The sequence below is a fragment of the Pezoporus occidentalis genome, unplaced genomic scaffold (genome assembly GCF_034315485.1).
Source record: "Pezoporus occidentalis ecotype Australia unplaced genomic scaffold, CSIRO_AGI_Poc_V1 ctg31, whole genome shotgun sequence".
Classification (NCBI taxonomy): Eukaryota; Metazoa; Chordata; class Aves; order Psittaciformes; family Psittacidae; genus Pezoporus; species Pezoporus occidentalis.
In genome coordinates, this window is record NW_026915052.1 from 2,359,562 (window position 1) to 2,381,148 (window position 21,587).

At 36.0% G+C, this 21,587-nt stretch overlaps 1 protein-coding gene across 3 annotated transcripts in view; it reads left to right on the forward strand.

The window, feature by feature from the left end:
- Positions 1–21,587, forward strand: part of WDR25 (WD repeat domain 25) — a 73,960-nt gene that overhangs the window by 15,553 nt on the left and 36,820 nt on the right. For all 3 annotated transcript variants that reach the window (XM_062627948.1, XM_062627950.1, XM_062627951.1), the window contains one exon: positions 17,264–17,411. In XM_062627948.1, the coding sequence (XP_062483932.1) occupies positions 17,264–17,411 (148 nt within the window). The remainder of the gene's footprint in view (positions 1–17,263; positions 17,412–21,587) is intronic.

The following is a 21,587-nucleotide window of genomic DNA, read 5'->3' on the forward strand; positions in this document are numbered from 1 at the left end:
GAAAGTATACAATGTAGGTAGGGCGTACAATGTGCTACACAGTGTGCAAAGTAGTGGTATCCTTGGCTTGATAATGAATACTTTCAAACAAGGATCCTTCGTATTAGTCTTGTGCTCTTGAGTTCAATTAAGGAAGCTCAGTCATTATTAGTTTCATTTCCATCTGATGTTGTAAGGAATTTATTTTTAACTGTCTCTTCTGAGAAAACAATTAGAATTAGTGACTTTTTTTTTTCCTTCAGCTTTTTGCCTGAAGGGGAGTTTCTTAACAAAAGCCACATACTTGCCTTTGAACACATATCTCTATATTTGCAGGTAAGCAAAGGTATCCAGTTTTCCAGAGCAACAAAATACTTGATTACAGGTCTAATGATAGCTTAAGAGGTGTTTTCAGATATGCTAAAATCAAGGGCTTGAAGCAGATGAACTTAATTATCTTTGTGAATATTCACAATCACATTATGTGCTTTAAATGTCACATTTGGAAATAGTGCCTCATTGCTAGTTAATTAACAATAATTACTCAAGGTAGCACTTACATTTCTGGAATTTCTTACCCACTGTGAAAAATGTTGTTTGCTACTAAAGGTTTAGCAGTATAAAAAACAGGTTTTACTTGTTCTTAAAGCGTTACTGTTGCTTAGACCTTTGGTATGTTACCTCTGGCACTGCAAGGAGAATCAGTTGTTGCATTGCATTTGCTCTGCTACATCTGGGCAGTGTTTTTAACATCCAAATCAGGCTGTATGTGTTATTTTGCTTTTTGAAAAAAGCAATCACTTTTTTTCTTTATTTTTTTTTTTAGCAGAGAAAGAAAAACAGTAACAAATTAGACTGGCAGTCTAGACCCATCATGAGGTGTTACAAAGGTGTGTTGACATATTTAGCTAAAGAAATATGTCTTATGATAGTACTGGAAGGTTTTTTTCAGCCATAGCACCTATGCTCCATATGTCTCTCTCTGGAAGGATTCTTTTTCTTGGCAAAGAGCATTATACAAGCTAAGATAGCTTACATTGCAACAAAAGCAAAAAAACCCCACAACAACCCAATAAAAAAATCCCCCAAAAAACAAACCCCAAACCCTCATAGATCCTAGAAAATCCTCTCTCTGAGTTTCCAGCTTCCCTCTTCTATCTTCTCTGCCTTCTACTTAGAAACGTAATTTAGATGTCAAGGGATTCTCATCAAGCTTTTTCCTTCAAAAAAATAAATCTTTCTTCCTTGTTTGCTTGTTTGCAGAAGCACACTTTACATGTGATTGTGTCACATTATATACTTATATATATATAAAGAGATTTATATATAAAGAGATTTAAATGAGCTGAAAACCACTTGTCAGTTACTTGTAAATACAAACTGGATATTCTCTTTGTCTGCACACTTCATTCAGCTGTGTGGATGGGGTGTCCATTGAAATCCTGGTAATGTATAACTACAGAAAATTTTCTTTGTGAAATACATTAAGTGCCTTACAATAAAGTTTTTAACTTCTGACAGCATTTGCAACATGCTAAACAGATGTTTGAATTCTCAGACATCCATTCAAAGCTATTCAGAGAACAGCAAGAAAAGCTACTGAATTTTAGAAACAGTCGTGAAGATTAATTAAACTAATTATCTGTGCTTTGTGCAGTGGGAGTGGAGATAACTGCAGGTAGGTGAAGGCATAACCAAGGGAGTGATCAGTATTGATTAGAGTGGTGAAAGTAATGGCAATGCAGATGAAGAAGCTGAGTGATAGAAAGCTGAAATAATGACACAAATTTGATGGTGAATGGTCTTCAATGTATTATGTGAAAATAGCATTGGAAGTGGTAAGCACTTTGTTGGAGAAACTTCCCAATAATAATTTTCCAGTTGTAGAATGACTTGGAGAAAACAAGCTTTTCACAACTGTAAGTATTTGGAGGACATCATAGACCCATCCTAACTGAATGGTAATGTTCTGAATGTCAAAAAGCTTTCACCATGTCTGCTATGTCAAATGGGTTGAAACAAATAACACTGCTTATTTTTTTTCCCACCATTATACATGAAGGACTCTTTTCCTCAGAAGGACTGATGAGAAATCTGTTTTTGGGTATTTCTGTACAGAGCCTGGCTTACCAAAAAACTTGATATGCAGCTGGTGACATGATGATTGTTTATTTTATAAATTGTTCATTTATATGTGCTTAAATAGGAATTAGATACTGAAAAATATTTTCAAAATTGGCCACTAATCCTAAAGTTTTGCTAATATGCAGAAGCCTGTAATTTTGCTGAAAATTCAAGCAAGCTGAACCCAAAATATTTACATTAATTTGTATTTTTTAAATTATTTATTTCGTAGTTCCGCAGTGATAGTGAAGTAAATACAATTAAATACTTCTGTTAGTGAAATAACACTTCCTCTAGATGTGTCATACTGCTGTGAGAAATGCTGAACCAAATTCTACCTGATGAGTGGTTGTATGGCTTAAACGTTTATGTTGCAGTAGTGCCAAAGAGTTGAGCACTCTGGGACCTGTGGTACAAGTTTGAGTTCATGCGTATGTTTCAGTGTTGCTCTGCATAGAGCAGTCAGCCAGCTTGGGCACTAGGAGCTGCAGAGCTGGCTTAGTGTGATGCCCTCTTGAGGCGGAGAGGTATTCATCTGGGATGAGTTTAACCGTGGGATGTCTCGTGCTACCACTGGGCTGATGTGATGATCGAGTAGGTTTGCTTATGCGAATGTAAGCAGAGGCAGACTGATACAATAGAATAATTGTGCGTTCTCACTTTCTAACATGAAGTGTTCACCAGGCTTTAGAAAATAAGTGTTTAGGAGGGGCAGTGGTCTTAATTTTACAGGTATCTAAATATTACATTTATTTACATAGTTAAAAACAAATGGTTCAGTGTAAATGCCAGACAATGTTTGTAAATGTCAGTATGTTCATATTTGCTCCTTGATAACTCTGTCATTAATTCACAGTTTTATGTCAACATCCAAATAGGAAAAAGCTAGCTTTTAACTTGGCTCTAGATTTTTAGTGTGAAGTCTTACTGTTTTCATTTCCAGCTTCAAAGGTATGCTCTTATACCATCTGTAAAGTAATCCTGTCTCCTTAATATGACACAACCACAAGTGTGCAATCTTGTTACTTAATGTCTAAACTATTACTATAGAGTTATGTATTTTTTTGGGTTGACTTATGTAATAGGTTGTTATTTGAGATTTTGCAGGAGAGAGATTGTTTTAAAGTATGAAGTACAGAAACTGTAGGGCAATCTAAATGTTATAGGAACTATAGTACAAAGAATATTGAACATATTTGCAATCTTGTTATTTGTCATATGAATGCCAGGTCTCTTTCTGTCAAATGGATTGCATAGATATGCAAAAGAGAAATAACAAAAGCTAATCAGTTTCGTGTTATGTAAAGCTGTTAATATGTAGATACTTGAGTTCTCTCAAAAAAAAAAATAAATCTGAGCATCTAATGATACATGTTGATGTTGTGTAAATTGCTCGGAGAAGAGGAGCTGCTGTAATCACTTCACTTGAAAAGTGAATATATTTAAAAAGAGAATAGGATGACACAGCTGATGTACATCTGCACTAAAATTACTGTGAATGAATCAAGTCTCAGTTAACCTGAGACAGTTGGAGTAATGCTGGTGGGGGCTTTACCAACTGGGGAAACAAGCCAGCACTGTGCTCCTCTCTTTAGTGTAGGCACACATGCATGTGAAGAGCAGGAAACAGTGCAATGTAACTAATAAAAAGCACTAGCAACTGCAGAATAATTGTGTTTTGAACAGATTTATACCATAGGTTCTAACCAACATATGAAACCTTTAATATGTACTACCAGAAATTAAGCTACTTTTGCACACCACTCTGTGTACTCGCTCACCTTGGTTATAGTTTAAAGAGATGATAAAATTTGATAGCTCGCTGTTCAGCACTTAGTCCTGTAGAGAAATTCAGGTGATGTCTAAGGAACGCTGAATTGTGTTAGTACTGCTTTTCATTGCCCACTTCCTTGGAAGTATTTTTAAATAGCAAGATTATCTTAGTGATCTTGTTTTAATATCTTTTCGAGGGGTTGAACCTGTGCTACTTGTGCTTCTCATTAAACAAGTAAGACGTATAGCTCCTACTGTATTTAATCTCTTGAAACGGATTTTGTCACTTTTTAAATGTGCCCTGTATTCCAATTTGATATTAAAAATAAATGCATATTTGAAACTTGTAAAAACTTTTTTAAAAAAACAAACTTCTGTGCCACACACACTGTACATGAGTAAACTTTGTGCCTATGAAATTCAAAGCTTGGGGCCAAGCCTTAACTAGATGTTCACTGCTATGGAAACAGTGAACTGAAGTCAGATGGTTCATGACTGCATTATGAAACCCATTTAAAAAAAAACCACCAAACCAAACAACCAAAACAAACCAAAGCCACTCAAAGTCCTCTCAAACAATGAACTACAGGTTGGTTTTGTTAAGTGAATATGGGATTACACCAGCATTTAAAAATGTTCTTTTAATTTAAAAATATCTTTTTAGAAAAAAAAGACAACCTCAAGTTTAAAAGCTGTTTGTTTAAATAGTGTTCAAAGCTTTTAAGAATTAAAGCAGATATTGATCCTTAAAGTATGATACTTAAAAACATAGGATGCTGCTTTATCTTGTCCTTTAATGTGGTATTTAATATCAGACATGCAACACATTATGGAATATTGTCCTGGGTTAAGCAGTAGCAGTCAATTTTTCTCCTTCTTGGTACCTGGTGCAGTGCTGTGTTTTTGACTCTCAGCCTGAGAACACTGATAACACCGATGTTTTTAGTTGTTGCTCAGTAATGTTTACCCTGACCAAAGACTTTTTGAGGCTCATGCTGTGCCAGGGAGGAGGGGAAGCCGGGAGGAAGCAGAGACAGGACACCTAACCCAGACTAGCTAAAGAGGTATTCCATACCACAGCACGTCATGCCTGGGGGAGGGGTAACTGGGAGTTACCTGGAAGGACACGGGGTCTTCCGAGTCTGGCTTGTTTTTCGGCGGGTGGTATCGTATTCTCTTCCCTTGTTATTTTCTCTTATTGGTGGTGGTGGTGGTAGCGGTATTGGTGGTGATTTGTGTTGTACATTGTTTGCTGGACTGTTCTTGTCTCAACTTGATTCTCCTCCCCATCCTTCTGGGAGTGGGGAAAAGGGGGGGGGGGGGGGGGAGGAAAGAAAGAGGGAGGAAAAGGGGGGAGTGAGTGAACGAGCTGTCTGGCTGGATTAAACCATGACAGTTCTTTCATTTGTAGAACCTAGATCTGTCTATGCTGTTTCATAATACCGTTGTCACTATTCAAACTCATGATTGTAGATATTGCTTAAACAGTGTATATATATATGTATATAGATGATTAGTACTTTGACTCTGAAATGTATTTTGAGTTGGCTGGGGAAAAAATTTTCACTTCTAAATGGTGTGGAATAATTTATTCTTCAAGGAAGATGCACTGGTTCTGAGTCTCACCACCCTTCATGCTTTCACCTTGTAATTATCAGAGCTGAAAAATCAGCTACTTTTGAAGATAATCAATTTTCATTTATTTTGGGTAAGAAGTTCAAAGCTGAAGTACCTGTATAACAAATGATAGGCCAAAGCTCACACAGTAGCGATCATACTTCAATAATGTAATGATACTCTAAAAATATAATTTATTATGTAGTAGTAATGTCTTAATTCTGTGATTACTGGATCCTCGGGAACACAGATTACTTCTAAGAGATCTGTGAAAAGAAAAGTGCATTACCTGGCATTCTGCTTAAGGGTTTAAGGTAGCTGCATAGTCTGTATCCCCACTGGGGGTTTCTTTCTGTTCCGGAAACTGAAACAGATTGAAACTCATTTTAGTATTGCTTTTTTTTTTTTTTTTTTTTGAGTTGCTGTTGATGATTTTGCCACTTATAACACACTCTTTAACGCTTTTAAAAACATATTTGGGACCAAAATTGTTTCCCTGACCCCCTCTCCCAAGTGGTGCCTGTGTCATCTCTGTTTATCCGTAGGAAGACACATCTGGTCCGCATTCAGCAGCAAGTCACTTGTGTTGTGATGTGGCTGTGCTGGTGTATGGAGACACGATGCTGCTCTGTAGGCATTGTGTATGCTGTGGTGTCATGCTGAGGCCTAGACAGCTCTTTCTGACCTGTCTCCTGTCTGTGAAACTTATTGATCAGTCACTTCAACATGGCAGAGCCATGTTGAAGTAACTGCTAGTTTAGGTTTGTAAATGCATCTGAAATAACCCAAGCTTTTCAAGGAATGACTTTTTCCACCTTTGAGGGGAATGGTCTTTCTGATGGAAAGTGAAGCTAAGGTTAGAGAATCTCTTCACTGAAAAGGGAAGCTATCTTCGGTACCTAAAGGTGAAGAGTCACTATGTATTTAATGAACGTAAAAGTAATTTTTTAGTATTCTTCCAGACACAAATGTTTATCAAGTGGTCATAAATATATTGTCTAATTGTTCTTAACTGCACGCTTATGCTTTATATGTATGAAACCACTAATTGCTTAATCAGAATAGTGATGTTAATATGCCCTCAGGAGGGTAAATTGTAGTAGAAGCTATAATATTGAGAGATTAAAATCCAAATTTCAAACTAAATCCAAATCTTAAAGTTTATTAACCCCCCACCATCAACTTCCATTGGCATTAATGACTCGTGTAAGTGCCAGCACAACTGGAAATTGGACCACTTGGATCTTAATTCTTAGATGAGCAAGAAGAAGGTTAACAAACTTTAAAATTGCAAATAAAAGAGCGGAAAGGAGAATGATGTGGTTATTGTGAATTAGAATACCTCTTTTTGGTGAGAATTGCTTTTCGCTCTTTAAATGATGGTATGACTTGTAATGACGTAGCTTTAGTGTTGAAGTTAAATGTTATAATGGTCTTTTAATGACACCTTAATGGCCTCTCTGAGGATTTGCACTGACATAATTTTACCTTCTTATAATTGTGCTTCATAATGGACTGTAGCAGCATAATTTAAGGTCTCCTTATTTTTTTTCATTGTTTTTTTCAATATAACAAACCTTCTAAGTTACCATTCTGTGAAATAAAGGAAGTGTTGTTTTGTTGCCTTTTTTTTTTTAATTGTTGTATTAGGTTTATGTTCCACACTGAAATATTTTTGTCTGCGATATGGACAGTGGGATTGAGTGCGCCCTCAGCAAGTTTCCTGAAAGCACTAAGCTGTGAGGTTAGGTTGATATGCTGGATGGAAGGGACCTTTACACACGTGTGAGGTGTCCAGTGCCACCCTCATGAAGTTCAACCAAGCCAAGTGCAAGGTCCTACACCTGGGTTGGAGCAATCCCAGGCACAGCTACAGGTTGGGCAGAGAAGAGATTCAGAGCAGCCCTGCAGAGAAGGACTTGGGGGGTGTTGGTCGATGAGAAAATGAACATGAGCTGGCTTCAGTGTGCACTCGCAGCCCAGAAAGCCAACTGTATCCTGGGCTGCATCAAAAGGAGCGTGACCAGCAGGTCGAAGGAGGTGATCCTGCCCCTCTACTCTGCTCTCGTGAGACCTGACTTGGAGTATTGTGTGCAGTTCTTGTGTCCTCAACATAAAAAGTACATGGAACTGTTGGAACAAGTCCAGAGGAGGGCCACGAGGATGGTCAGGGGACTGGAGCACCTCCTGTATGAAGACAGGCTGAGGAAGTTGGGGCTGTTCAGCCTGGAGAAGAGAAGGCTGCATGGAGACCTCATAGCAGCCTTCCAGTATCTGAAGGGGTGCTGTAAGGATGCTGGGGATGGCCTCTTCATTAGGGACTGTAGTGGTAGTATGAGGGGTAATGGGTTCAAGAACAAGGAAAGGTTAGGGTGGGGACATAAGAAGGAAGTTCTTTCCTGTAAGGGTGGTGATGCACTGGAATGGGTTGCCCAGAGAAGTTGTGAATGCTCCATCCCTGGTGGTGTTCAAGGGCAGGTTAGACAGAGCCTTGGGTGACATGGTTTAGTGTGAGGTGTCCCTGCCCATGGCAGGGGTGTTGGAACTAGATGATCTTAAGGTCCTTTCCAACCCTAACTATTCTATGATTCAATGATTTTTGTCTGTCTTGGCAATAATAAGGTAGTAACTGAGTTTTGTAAAATTTGTCTGCATTGCTTAACAACTGTGTGTATTGAATTTAGGAGAATTTCTAATGATGCACTCTTTATTTCATGTGTATGTGTGACTCAGAAGCTAGGTGTCATGACGAAGTAGTTTGTTATGTATCCAGTGTTTATGTTATTCTGTGCAAGTAGCCTGAAAGAAGGTGCCTGTTTAGCTTCATTATTTTTGTGAAGCTTAGGTGTTGAATGAAAATAGTTCACTATAAATCTGGCATGACTTCAGTGCAACAGGCACAGCTGTAGATATACCCCAATAAAAAGGGAATTTTACAATGAGTCGCTGTGTCATGAAAGCACTCTGATATAGCTGCTGTTGAATAAATTTGAAACTTTTACTGTGTTTCCATGTACATGACCTGACAGGCCAAGATTTCATTCTGTGTTTTTTCGTGCTTTGACAGTTTATTTCAGTTCTCATCACAGAGATGTTAATTTTGGGTAAACATCCTCTATAAACAAACTAATTCTAATCTGTAGCTTCAATTTCTAAAGGTATCGGTGCCTATTTCTGGATAATTATGTAATACTCTAGCATTTACTTTAAGCAAGTGTTTAAATGTTATTAGCATTCTGATATATCATGTAAGAAGGTCCATGCATGCGTCGCTTGTCAGTGTTTAGCGATGTCTTCTGGACAAGGAAATGTGTGTGTACGTGCCATCCAGGCAATTGAAAGTGAAGGCCTCCCTCTGAGAGGTGGTGAAATGCTGGAGGATTGAACTTGTTTGTCTAGAAATTGCATATAATTAACAGGGGAAAAATATTGAAAACCACCAAATGGAAATAGTGCGTTGTCCCAGCTATCCATCTTGTCTGTCTTTCTGTAATTCTAGTCATGAATAACATCGAGGAAATAGGAATTCACTATTTTCCACGTTTTTTTTATTTTTTCCGTTTTTAAATCAAGGATGGAAAAAGTTATTTGCATGTGAGATTAGTATGTCCTGAGAAGAATATAGGAAATGGGGTAAAACTTTAGCTTTTGATACAATAGCAATATATAATTTAACAAATTCTCAAGCAGAAATGTCTGTGAAATGTTCATATCAGTCTTGCTCAGTTTCTTACTGTTAACCCTTTTTAAAAGTAATTTACATGTTTCTTAAGAGCTCTGTTTGCCAGTTTTAACTTCAAAGGCTTCCATGGAGGCTACATTAATTATTTATATTGGAAAAAAAACTGGCCAATTTGTATACTTTAAAGTCTTGTATGTTTTCAATATCAATTGGCTGATTAGATCTTCCATGTGCTACAAGCCGGCTTTTGAAGTATGGAATCACTAAGTGTATTTCCAAGAGTAGATGGCAAATAAACAAGCTTAGGTTAAGTGTATTAGCTCTTGTTATTAAAGCGTTGCCAAGAATGTTCTGTTATTGTATATAGTCGGATTCCTCTTGTGATAGTGGTGTGTGGTGGTTTTTATTTTTTTAACAGTTCTGCATTACTTCTTTTGTCTCCCCCTTTGCCAGCTGAAAATGTCAATGTTTTCTCTTCTATTAGTGTTTTCTTAAAATCATTTAGTAGGATGATGGCAGCTAAAAGTACACTTTTGATTAGTTTTTTATTTTCCTGTTAATGGCAAAACCACCTGAATGAAGCTTCGCAATTAACATTTATGGAGCCTTCCTTGGCAAAAGGGCTGCTGAGTTTCTGTGGGAGGGAAGATTAAAATGAAACACACCAAATAATTGGAAATGTATTTCATAGGCATGCTTAGTATATTAGTGCTGCCTCCTGAAGCTAAATGTAGTGCTTGTACTTAACTCAGCCTTTGCTGGATTCACCAGAATTAAAGCTTGCTGACATGTTTTTCAAATCAGTTTTCATACTACTGACTAGTTTCTAGCAGTACTTGCTGCCTTGGTTAGTAGTATGCTACTTGTATTATAACTCAAAATGCCTCTGCCTGGGTAAAGCCCTCTACAAAAAAAAGAGCTATCTTAAGTTTTGAGTTTTGTGTTCTGTTGTTTGTGTTTTTTTTTATTTTGCCTTTTTTTTTGTTTTTTTTTGTTTATAAAGTGGATTTTCCTCTTGATTGGTTTGATGAATGTACTTGAAACATTTTAATATTAAAATTCTTGGTGGGGAAAAAAATGAAGTAAGATCTTATGCTGGCTGTCTTAGCTAATTAAATTTGTTATATTTTGCTACTTTCCATTCTTGTTTCTGTAGTAATAAGGATAGTCTAGTAATAAACTATCCAGATAGAAACTCTTACACAGATATTAAAACAATAATAAGGTTGGCTCTTTTTTATTGGTCTCTAGTCCTGTGCTTTGGGTTAGTAAGATAATTGTGTTTTGAGTTATGACTGCTATAACAAGAAAGCTAGTGGAAATATGTAAGTGCTTTCTCAAATGACAGCATTGATATATGCTTCTTACACCATGTCTAGATTAGGAAGATGGATATCATTTAAAATATGTTCCCTAGCACACTTTTAAAAATTCCTGGAGCAAGTGTTCAACACATCTGAAAATGTGTTAGCTTTATCTAGCTTTACAGAATCCTGATGAAAAATTTTTTTTTTTTTTTTTGGATACTTGTCTTACAAATTAAGCTGGTATGCCCAAATGCCATCAGTCATAGTCTATCTGAATATCTATTTATGCCCTTCATGATTGTACAGAAATAAGTTTATTAATGCTTAGAGGTTACATTCTAAGTTGGACCTTAGCTCATAGTTTTTCCTAGACCTTAGGTCTGGTTTTTACACAGTTTAACTACATGTTTAGACAAAAGAGTGCAAAGACAGTGACCTGTTTTCTAATTCTCCTTTCAACAAATTTTACCTTCTACTTAAACTAGAATATTTAGGTCACTATTTTAAGAAGACACAAATTGAAACAGCAACAAAAGTCTAAATCTTCCTGTAGTTACTCTAGGAATTTATATATATTGCATTACATGCCATTCGAGATCAGAACTTTTTCAATCATGGTGGCAGGAGAAGCTTAGGTACACCTACTAGTTCTAGTGCTTGGCTATTTATGGCCTTTCTGCTATTGTTCCTTTTCTTTTTCCTAGCTTTCATTTGCCTCAATTCTCTAAACAAAAGAATGTACCTGTTTGTGAGTGACTTCTTATCCTTACTGCTATTGGTTAGAGATACTTAAGGGACACTTAACACTTGCAATCCTGCCCAAATCTGCACCTCATCCAAGTGGGGAAATCTGAAGAAGCAGCATCAGCAGCAAATGTATTTTTCTAATTTTACTGTGGGACTACTTCTGCCCTCTGGCCCATTGATTTTCAAAGAATCTTTTAAACTACAGTTCTGAGCCTACTTTGCAAACTAGAAAAAGCATGATTTTTTGGAGACAGTGCAGGGCTTCCTTTGCTGTATTTGTTAGAAATTACAAGATTTAGATATTAATGAGGGCAGAAAAGCAGTATGGTTCAGAGAGTACCATTCTCTTAAATCCGGTCAAGTTAGCAGGTACATATTTTTTTTTTTCCTCCTTGAAACATACCAGGGAGCAATGGTATTAGAAAAATGGAAAAGCAGAGAGTCATGTCTCTTCAGCTTCACAAGTCTGTGGAGCAACCTGAGCATGCTTTGGAAGGGAGCAGCATATATTCTAGTCAAAGCATAGTAATTCTTCATTCTTTCTGTAACTCATTACTATCCTACATCATCCTAGAACAGGACTCTTTCTTAAATGCCATCTTTGTATTTAGATTAATTGAGAAGTTGAAATGATTTCTTGTTGTCCATGTAGTAGGAGCCATTGACAGAGGAAGTTGGTAATTACAGAAGAATGACACAACTTGCTTAAATTGAGGGGCAAGAGTTCTGTTATTTTAGTATGGATGTTATGTTGAAATTAACTTGAATTTATCCATTAAAAATTTTTAAATTTTGTTATACATGCTCCAGAAAGTAATTTCTTGTTTAATATTCTTGGTTTGCTCTGCTGTAGTTCCTTTACGCATCCAAATTCAAAATACATACAACTTAATTCCTGATACTTGCTCCCAGCCTCTAATTTGTAACAATTTATCACAACTTAATTGTTGTTCTTGGGTTCACTGTGCAATTATAGTGACTGTCTGTTTGAACAGATGCACGTTTCTCTTCCTAAAAGTAGTTTCTTTACTGCAACCAGATTTGCTTGGAGGCAAGCATATTATAGGTAATCATAGAATGACAATGGAAGAGACATGCTCAGTTCCTAATTTATCAGTCTCCATATGCTTTATGAGCTCTCACGTTACTTTTGTTACTCTGCTTGTGTTGCTGTGGCTTTTTTTTTTTTCTAGGAATGAATGCCTAGTTTGGATGGTAAGTAAGATAAAAGCCTTTATTTTGTGTCCTATTGGCTGGTTGATAGCATAGCAGACTACTGAACATTCTTCTGTGGCTGCTATTCATTGACGTATCAAGCGCTTACCCTCCTTTTTCTTTTTTTTTTTTTTTTTGTTTGTTTGTTTGTTTTAGCGATTTACCAGGAGATTTTGTATTATCTTCAACCCAAAGTACTTTATTTTTAGGGGCTGTTTTCCTGAAAGCGTTCAGTCAGAAAACAGGATCTGGAAACACATCATCTGTAATAAATCTTATCAGCTGTATTGCTTGGTTGCTTATGTGATTTGTGAACTTTTGATCTTGAGGGTGGGAAGGTCTGGTTATGTTACCTAAAATGCTGCTTGCAGTTTTTATGCAGTATTCGTAAGCTATGTGGGAAAGCAGTCAACTTCTAAAGCCTTTATTTCCAAGTATCATGCAGAATGTGAAAGAGCAATTGAATTACAATATGCCTTGGAGAAAGTAAAAAGAAAATTGCTTTTTTAAAAGAATCTCTAGTATAATCTTGTCACCTGAATGTTTGTATCTGCCATTCTGGCACAATATATTAATCCTAGCAGATAACGATGTAATCATCATACTTTCTATAATATGAGAGGAAATCAAATGAAGTGAAAGCTATTGATGGAAAAGAAATAGGCAATTTTATAAATAGTGAAGTACATAAGGGTAAGAACTAGTAGGGAAATATGAATGAGCTGACACCTTAAAGCCAATTTTAATAAGACTGGAAAAAATGGAATTAAAAAGTTCATGATATCTTAATGCCAGAAAGGCATTAAATATAGTCGTTGAAAGTAACTAGGTAATTTCAAAGCTTTGAGTCTTGACTATGTATTTCTTTCAAATATTGCAGAATTCATTAGTTTATAATGGTAGGTTTAGGGGAGGTAATACAGAAATATGTGTCTTTTTCTGAATAAGAGTTGCATATTTCATTGCTTTGGGGGTTCTTTATCAGGGGAAAGGATGGACTGGTTACTATTTATAATGTAAAACATTGCTTGAATCTATAGCAATAAGCAGTATTTTCAGAATAGCAGGCTGAAATGTGTGCTTTTAACTTCTTAGCTCAGCAATTAAAATCACATCTGACATCAGAAGATAAAAAGAGAAACACCAGGTTTAATATTTCATCTAGAAATAATACTGAGTTTCTGTAAGAGCTGAGTTTTGAAGTAAAGCACTTAAAGCAGTTGATCTCTCGGTAAAAACAGTTGATTATAAATCTGTCTTCATTTGGCAGATGCATGATAGCGTCTAGTCCTGTAATGCTTGATAAACATTTCAATGCCTGTGAAGGAAATATATATGTATCTCAGCCTGTGTATTTTTTAATGAACTGTTCCCCCTGCCCAAGTAATTTATTATGTACTAAATATGTAAGGCTTTATTCCAGGTAAATCTTATGAGTTTATTTTATAAAACTTTTTTAAAAGCATTTGTTATTAGATACACTTAAAGTTCAGCAGCCTTTGGTATTTAAAATATGACTTTCTAAACGGTTCAAAGATATCTGATTTCTTAAAAACACTTTGAAAATAAAGCTGTGGTTGTTACAACCATGACTTTATAGTGTTGCAGCCTTTGCCTTCAGCGTTAGACTGCTCTTGGGTACAAATCCTTTTTCTGAAGCCACACGGAAGAATGGGTTTAGGATCCTTTTCTGGGAAAGAGTCTGTGATTCATGTTCCTCTTTGGCAGATAAAGCATGATCAGCATCTCCACTCATTTGAAATAGGACGTTTTTAGTGGCCCTGATTCCTAGGGAGATCTCATCCCCTGTTTTGTATCAGGCCCTTAAAAATTTTTCTTTTGAGACTGAAGTCTGGTAGCTGTATTGTAACCCAGTTCTATATTCCTAGCAGAAATGCCACAATCCAGCCTACTGGTTAGTAACTGTTTGTTTATTGTTTACCTTGGTAATTTAGAGAACGTGCTTCTGGGTTCAGGCATCATGGTGGATGCTCTTTGGTCATTTCCTCAACTCTGCTGGTTACTGCCATGCAGTCTTTTAGGCTTATTGTTCTATCCTAGTTTGAGCCAGCATATCCAGCATATGGAAAAAGTGAAGAAATGATACTAGGAAAAAAATGAATTTCCACACACACATTGTTCTTGAAGCACTTGGCTATCTCAGTTGCAAGAAAACTTCTGAAATGCCTGCCATCCTGGAGAATCTGTTAAGCTGACATCTGCGTGTTTGTCAGAGGCAAATTCACGTGAGAAGGACTCATATAATTTTTTACATGACAGTGGCTGCCTGTTTGGAGTAAACACCAACTGCTGAGTAGACATTAGTCTTAAGCTTTGGATAGGCTATGTTAGAACTCTCCCTCTAGCCACATTTTCCCCTAATTGTGACTAAGCAGTAGAAATATGCAGGATTAAGGAACTACTTAAGAGACTGTTGGAAAATGCAGACTTGATGGTGGCTATGCGATGATCCTCTGATGAGAGTTGAAACATCTTTCCTTTGTAATGAAATACAGTAGATGCTTATTGCATTTCACTTAATGAAGGGAAATGTGCAGTTTTAGGGGTGTGCTTTTTCCATTTATACACTTTTTTTAATCAAGCAGGATCTCAGAAGTGCTGTTGAACTTGCTTTGCTTCATACTTTTGTGAAAATTGAGTTTTCATCCTTAATCATTAAACATGACAGAAAAATATCTGAAGCATGTACCATCCTTTTTTTCCTTTCATCTTGATTCATTCGTTAGCTTCCTCAAAGCCCTCCAAGACACAACTAACCCTTTTTTTAATACTGTGAATCTTGAAATAATCATTAAAACTCATTAAAGCAGAGGAACTTACTTTCAAAAGCAGTTTAAGATTTTCCTGATTTCTTTTCCTGTGGATAGGGTAGAATACTTACAGTATGGCCATGACGGTTCCAGTCTTACCTGACTGTTAAAGTAATTAATGATATTGGTTGCTTTGCATTGCAGAATTTTGCTACATGCTAGAAGATTCTTTGAAATGATTTTCTGTAGTGGAATGCTATCTGCTGAGTTTGGACTATATAAGAATGATATTGTGTTCGAGTCCTTTTTGTTCAGTAAGAACAAAATATGATTGAAGATAAAAATACATTACCAAGAGTCTTGCTTTTTTATCCCCCTTTACATTCTCTTGTATTGTGAATTGTGCTGTTCCCACAGCAAAGTAAATGTCTGCTTATGTTTTCTGATTTACCAAGTTGGTTTTGTTTTTAATGTCCTTTAAAATGCACAGATATGCAGTCAATTTTATTTTAGTGCTAACTCCAGTGCTCTTGTGCTGACATACATGAAGGTTGAATTGTTTCTCACTTTAAAAAAAAAAGTCTTTTTTTTTTGTATTCTGTTAATTGCTTAATCTGTTCCTAGCATTATAGAAATGATCTTAGACTTGAGAAGTTGATTGGAATGGACAAAATTCAGAACAAACTTTGAAGCTCCTCAGCAGTGTTGTTTTCATTCTGCAGCAGGGAGAAAGTGACACATCGTGAAGTACCATGAAGTAAAACGGTGACTTTAAAGCAATAAACTTCCTTGGGTTTACTGAAACTGCAATAAAACTGTCATGAAGCACTGTCAAAGCATTGATTTATTTGCACTACTAATATTAGAAGTAATAAAATGTAGGATTTACTGGTATGGTTATAGCATTTGTTATCTATTTTATTAGACAACTCAACAGGTATTATATTGCATTTTACAATCGTAAATTATTTTATAATCTTTTACTGAAACAGAATTTTGATAGGGAAAATAGTTTTGATATTTATCCTTCTCTCAGAGGTGAGCATACTGGATCTTTTTATGGGTCATTTGTTGCTAAACTTTTAATTTTAAAACTGACAAAAAGAGCACCATGGAAAGGATGTGCTTTTGATTATTACGTACTATATGTGGTAACTGAAATTGTAATTCAGACTAGTTCTATTCTCTAAAATATGTTATTGGGAAACAGTTGCATTTCTCTTTAAAGATTCTTTTTAACTTATGAGCAGGTCTATCTTTGTTCTAAAAATATTAGTCGTTTTGTACTTTAAAAAAAAAAAAAGGATAACTGGTAGAACATGATTTTTAGAAATGCTCAGCATCAACCTAATTCTGTCCAGAAGAAACTGAAAAATTACTTAGGCCACTCCTTAGAAGTCTCCATGTAGTTGCATGATGATATTCCTATCTGCCTCCTCAGTGAAGTGAATTACAAACTGTGTGAGAAATACTGTAGTAGCCTATCTATAGGCAGATGTGAAAGCTGTAATCTGCTAGCATTCCTTTTACTCAATAGAAAGCAAAGACATGATAGAGACAATAATTTGGAAGAAAAGTTATTTTAAGGGCAAGTGTATTTGGATATGTTCCTGCACAGAGGTAGGACAGTGTTATGAATGGGAAAGTATTACATGAATAGCCATTGACAGCTATGTAGACATTTCAAGAAATGAAACAACTCATAAAGTCATAAACCTTGGCAGCGTTCAAGGCCAGGTTGGATGGGGCTTTGAGCAACCTGGTCTAGTGGAAGGGCACTAGACCACGGCAGGGGGGCTTAAGATTCCTTCCAACCCAAACCATTCTATGTTTCTGTAGAAATGTAGTAGTGATTTGTGCCTTGTAAATAAAATGTGCTAATTCTTATCAACCATGCTATTATTTCAAACAGAATTCTACAGCTTGGCAGTATTTGAATTCAGAATTCAAAGCTTTCTCAGCCACAGTGATTTGCTGTGGCTACTTATCAATACATGGAAAAAAAATACCATGATTCTTCATGAGGTTTTTGTTATCCTTTTTTTAAGGTATGGGATGCTGTAGATACAGGCTGCTGTTTGAAAACATACTCCTGTCACTCTTGTGCTGTTCGAGCTGCCCGGTGGTCGTCTTGTGGAAGAAGGATCCTTAGTGGGGGCTTTGATTCCATGCTGCATTTAACAGATGTAGAAACAGGTAAAGATCGCGTAAGGGTGCATTATAGCCCTATCTTTATTGAGTACAGATAACTTTGTATCTTACTAACCTTATTCTTTCTTTTAAAAATATAGATAAAATCTGTAGTTCCAAGTTAGAATTTTTGAAACATGCCCTCACTAAAAAGTCTCAGCAGTTAAGGGTAGTTGGAGGTACTTAAGAAAATTCAAGTATCTTTAACTTCATGAACATATGTAATTTCTATCATCAGATACAGAATGTGTATTTTTTGTATGCTGTGTCATGATCGTTCATTAAAGTGTTTGAAGAGCTTCTTAAAGCTGACTTCAGTAACATATATACATATGGTTAATTTAAATATAGGCTTGTATCTCATTCTCAGTGGGATTGGTTTTAAGTTTGTGCTTAAAGTTAATAACTTTTCTATTTTTTTAAATAGAAACTTAAATTCTGTTATGAAACCTTGAGACTGAACCTGTGTTGTTTTGATGCAGTTGTGAATTTGATTTGGGATTGTAATGTTGTGACTTTAGCAGCTAATTTCCAGGATGCATCTCTCCTCATGTTGCCTTCACACACTAAAGCGGTTCTATTAGCTATGTTTCTTTTCTCCTTTATGCATGTTACCTGCATTCAAACGGCAGCATTCATTGGGGCTGTACATAATAGGACACCTCTGCGTGTGTATAAATGATTAGACCTAAAATAGTAGCTTGTCAGCTGAAGAGATGTAATTTTATTTTTTCCACTTAATTTACTTTTAAATGTTTAACTCCCGCAAAGGTGCAATTTTTTTTTTTTTGGTAAGACTACAAAAGAAATACTTACAGAAATTACAAGCAGTTCTCATCTAGGAGGGTTCTCTGTTATGTAAAAGAAGTACATTGTATGCGAATATCTGGAGAGCAGTAATCCTATTCAGATGAACTGGGAAAGTGGCCAAGGAAATTTGTGAATATTGTTCACATGAAAAGAAGATTCTTTTCCATGCTCTAAGATTTTATTTTTCTCAACACTTATCATACCAGAAATATTTAAATTCAGTGGTGACTGGAAGGGAGCTGCCAGAGTTTGGGAATGTAAAACCTGTGACGCAGTTACCAAATTTTTTTTTTTTTAGAATATTCATGTTTTGTAATGGGGAAAAGAGCTTTATATATCTGATGTAGTAATATTGCATGAGGTTAATATACCAAGTCATTAATTTGTTAGACTTACTGTTTTTTATTTTCAGTCTCATTGCAGCAACCTTCTAATTTTTAGCCTCATATATATCTGAATCTTACTAATGCAAGTTGTGCTTACAAATTCTAAACAGAATGGCTACATTCTTAATGGGGTTTATAGCAGTAGAATAAATTTGATTGCCTGAGTCATTTGAAGGGATTACTGTGGGGAAAATCTCATTTTATAAAAAAATAGAACAGATTCCAAAGATATAATGATATAATTTAATTATATGCTTTAATTTCTAACGTCTTTTTGACTCAACTGTCCAGTAGTGGGATAGTAGTCTGGTTTATGTTGTTGGTAGTGGTTCATTTGGACGAAGGTACTTCCGTGTTTTAGGCAATGACAACAATAACAAATTTGAAACCAACTTGTGAGTTATGTAGGATTTCTGACTACTTTAACTATGTGTAAAGGCAAAATGAATGCTTATAATCCTTGCAAATACCAGATATTCATTATTGCCTTATTTCAAGGACGCGGGATTCCTTGTAACTCATGCGAACTGCAGTTGTAATGTTGATGTTTAGACCTGACTTAGTGACACACACTTCATTTGCAAAAATCACACAAGTGATCAGAATTTCATTGTCATTTTCTATACATACAGATCAGTTTCTGATTTCCTTCTCTCTTGTCAATTCTTTTCAGAGAAACAGGGCAAGCAGTTTCCCTCTGGAATCCAAATCAATTTGATATAAAAAGACTCATTTCCATTTGAAAAACACTAAGATGGCTATAAAGTTTTGATTTACATTAGTTCACTGAATCATTCATTCCTCCTCACTCTTCATCAGTGCTGAGATGATTTCTTCTTTGATTAACTTCAGATAGCTGTTAGAACTGTTCCTTCACAGAGAACTTTAGATACATTTTTGGATTTTGATCCTAATTACTGTCTGTTGCTAGACTGAGCTAACTACCAGTGTGTTTAAATCCAGTAAAAGCATGCTGATGAGATTTTATAAATAATAATGCTGTCTTTAAGGCTCTGTGCTCTGTCTCTTCTGTAGGTTGTTCTGGTTCAGCATTTTTCTAGTCATGTTTGCCAAAGTCTAATCTTTCTTGTCTTTTTCAGTATGGATTCTATATATTGCATCTGTGCTATAAAAATTTCTACATGCCCTTCACCAAAAGAAACCTAACAGTCTGAAGAGAATTACTTTTAAAAGTTTAGGAAAGATTGCAAATGGAGCTTTGAACAGGCATGGTATTGAGCTGCTTAGTTGGAGCTTTTTTTTTTTTTTTTTCTCATTTCTCATTTTGTGTTGTTTTTCTGTCAGGAACATAGTTTCTGCCCTATTAAATCAAAATTGTAGTCTAGCTAATTGTTTGTTCGGGGTCTGACGACAGCTAGTTACAAGATTCTTCAAGAAATGTGCCAGCATGTTGTAACAAGCAGTGAAAGAATAAATTTCCCTGGAAATCTTGTTTCTAAGCTTGGACTTAAGTTTGGGTATCCCTTGTCCTAAGAGGTTGTATGTTCTGGAGGGATTTTTTTTTTTTTTTTGGTTTAATCTTTGTGATGTGAACTTTGGGATAGCAGCAGACACTGAAATCTCATTAATCACAAAGCAGGTTTTTTTGTTGTTGTTGGCATAGAAATTGTCATGCAAGGGTAGAAGACACATGCATGAAATCTTATCCTGCAGTTTTACACCATCAAACTGCTTCCGCTTGTCAAGTGTCTTTAATGAAAGTTCTTATATACAGGGAGGTCTAAGCAGGAAAATGGGCTAAGAGGAACCTCATAAGGTTCAACAGGGACAAATGCAAAGTCCTGCATCTGGAATGGAATGATCCTATGCAACAGAAGAGGCCATTGCTAAACTGTCTATAAAGTAGCTTTGCAGAAAAAATCTGGGGGTTCTGAAGCTGAAGATGAATCAGCATTGCTTTCTTGCAGCAAAGGTTACCTTCATCTCGGGCCAGATTTGTAAGTGTTTACCTAGTACATAGAGAAGATTATGCCAGGCTCTTTTCAGAGATGTGCAGTTAAAGGATGAGAGGCAAAGGACAAATGTAAGAACACAGGAAACTTTTTGGCTCAACTCAAGGGTCATCAAACACTAAAGCAGGCTGTCCTGAGAGACTTTAATGTCTCTATACTTGGAGATACTCAGATACTTCAGTAACCCCTGAGTAACCCTCTGCAGCTGGATCTACCTGTGAGTGTCTAGTCCTATTTGGACTAGATGCCCCCAGGAGGTTCAGCCTGTACGATTTGTTGATGCTATGATGGAAGAGCAGGGAAAGAGAAGAGTTCAAATTATTGTGGTACAACAAATTCACTTGTCCTGGTTTGATGAAGTAGATGCTGTTGTACAAGTCTTCTTTTTCTAAATTTGTTTCTTATAGATCATCATTTATTATCTTAAATGGTCATCCCTATTTCTAACTTCAGGATAGTCAAGCTAAGATGCTCCAGTTTTCTGCAAGTGGTCCGTTTTTCCACAACAAAAATTCAGTTTTCTTAAAAACTGATGTACGTATTCAGTGCATATGTCTGATCTGAAATACGCATAAAATACTTAAAGAACTCAAGGTTATTCATGTGTCATTTGCTTGAGTAGTTCTTTGGCTGCCATTTACGTGAAGCATGTACAGTACTGCAGTGTGGAGTTTTACAAATATTAGTAGATCCAAAAACTGCAGCTGAGCTGCCTGTAAAGATTACTTGTTAATATTTTTTATTGTCCTATTTTATATAAAGTATTTTTTATAAAAATAAAACTTTCTGAATTTTTTTCACAAATGTGATAATAATGTAGCAGTCTGAACCAGCTAGACTCCCTGGTTCATCTCTACTAAGACCACACTTGCAGTCATTTCTACTAGTGATAGTTCAGACACTTTGTTATTTACAGATTAGTAGGTAGTGCTATATTCACAGAACACTGAAAAAAAAAAAAAAAGCTTTTAAAACAATTCCTGGTCAAGTACATTTGACATTTAGCTTTTATT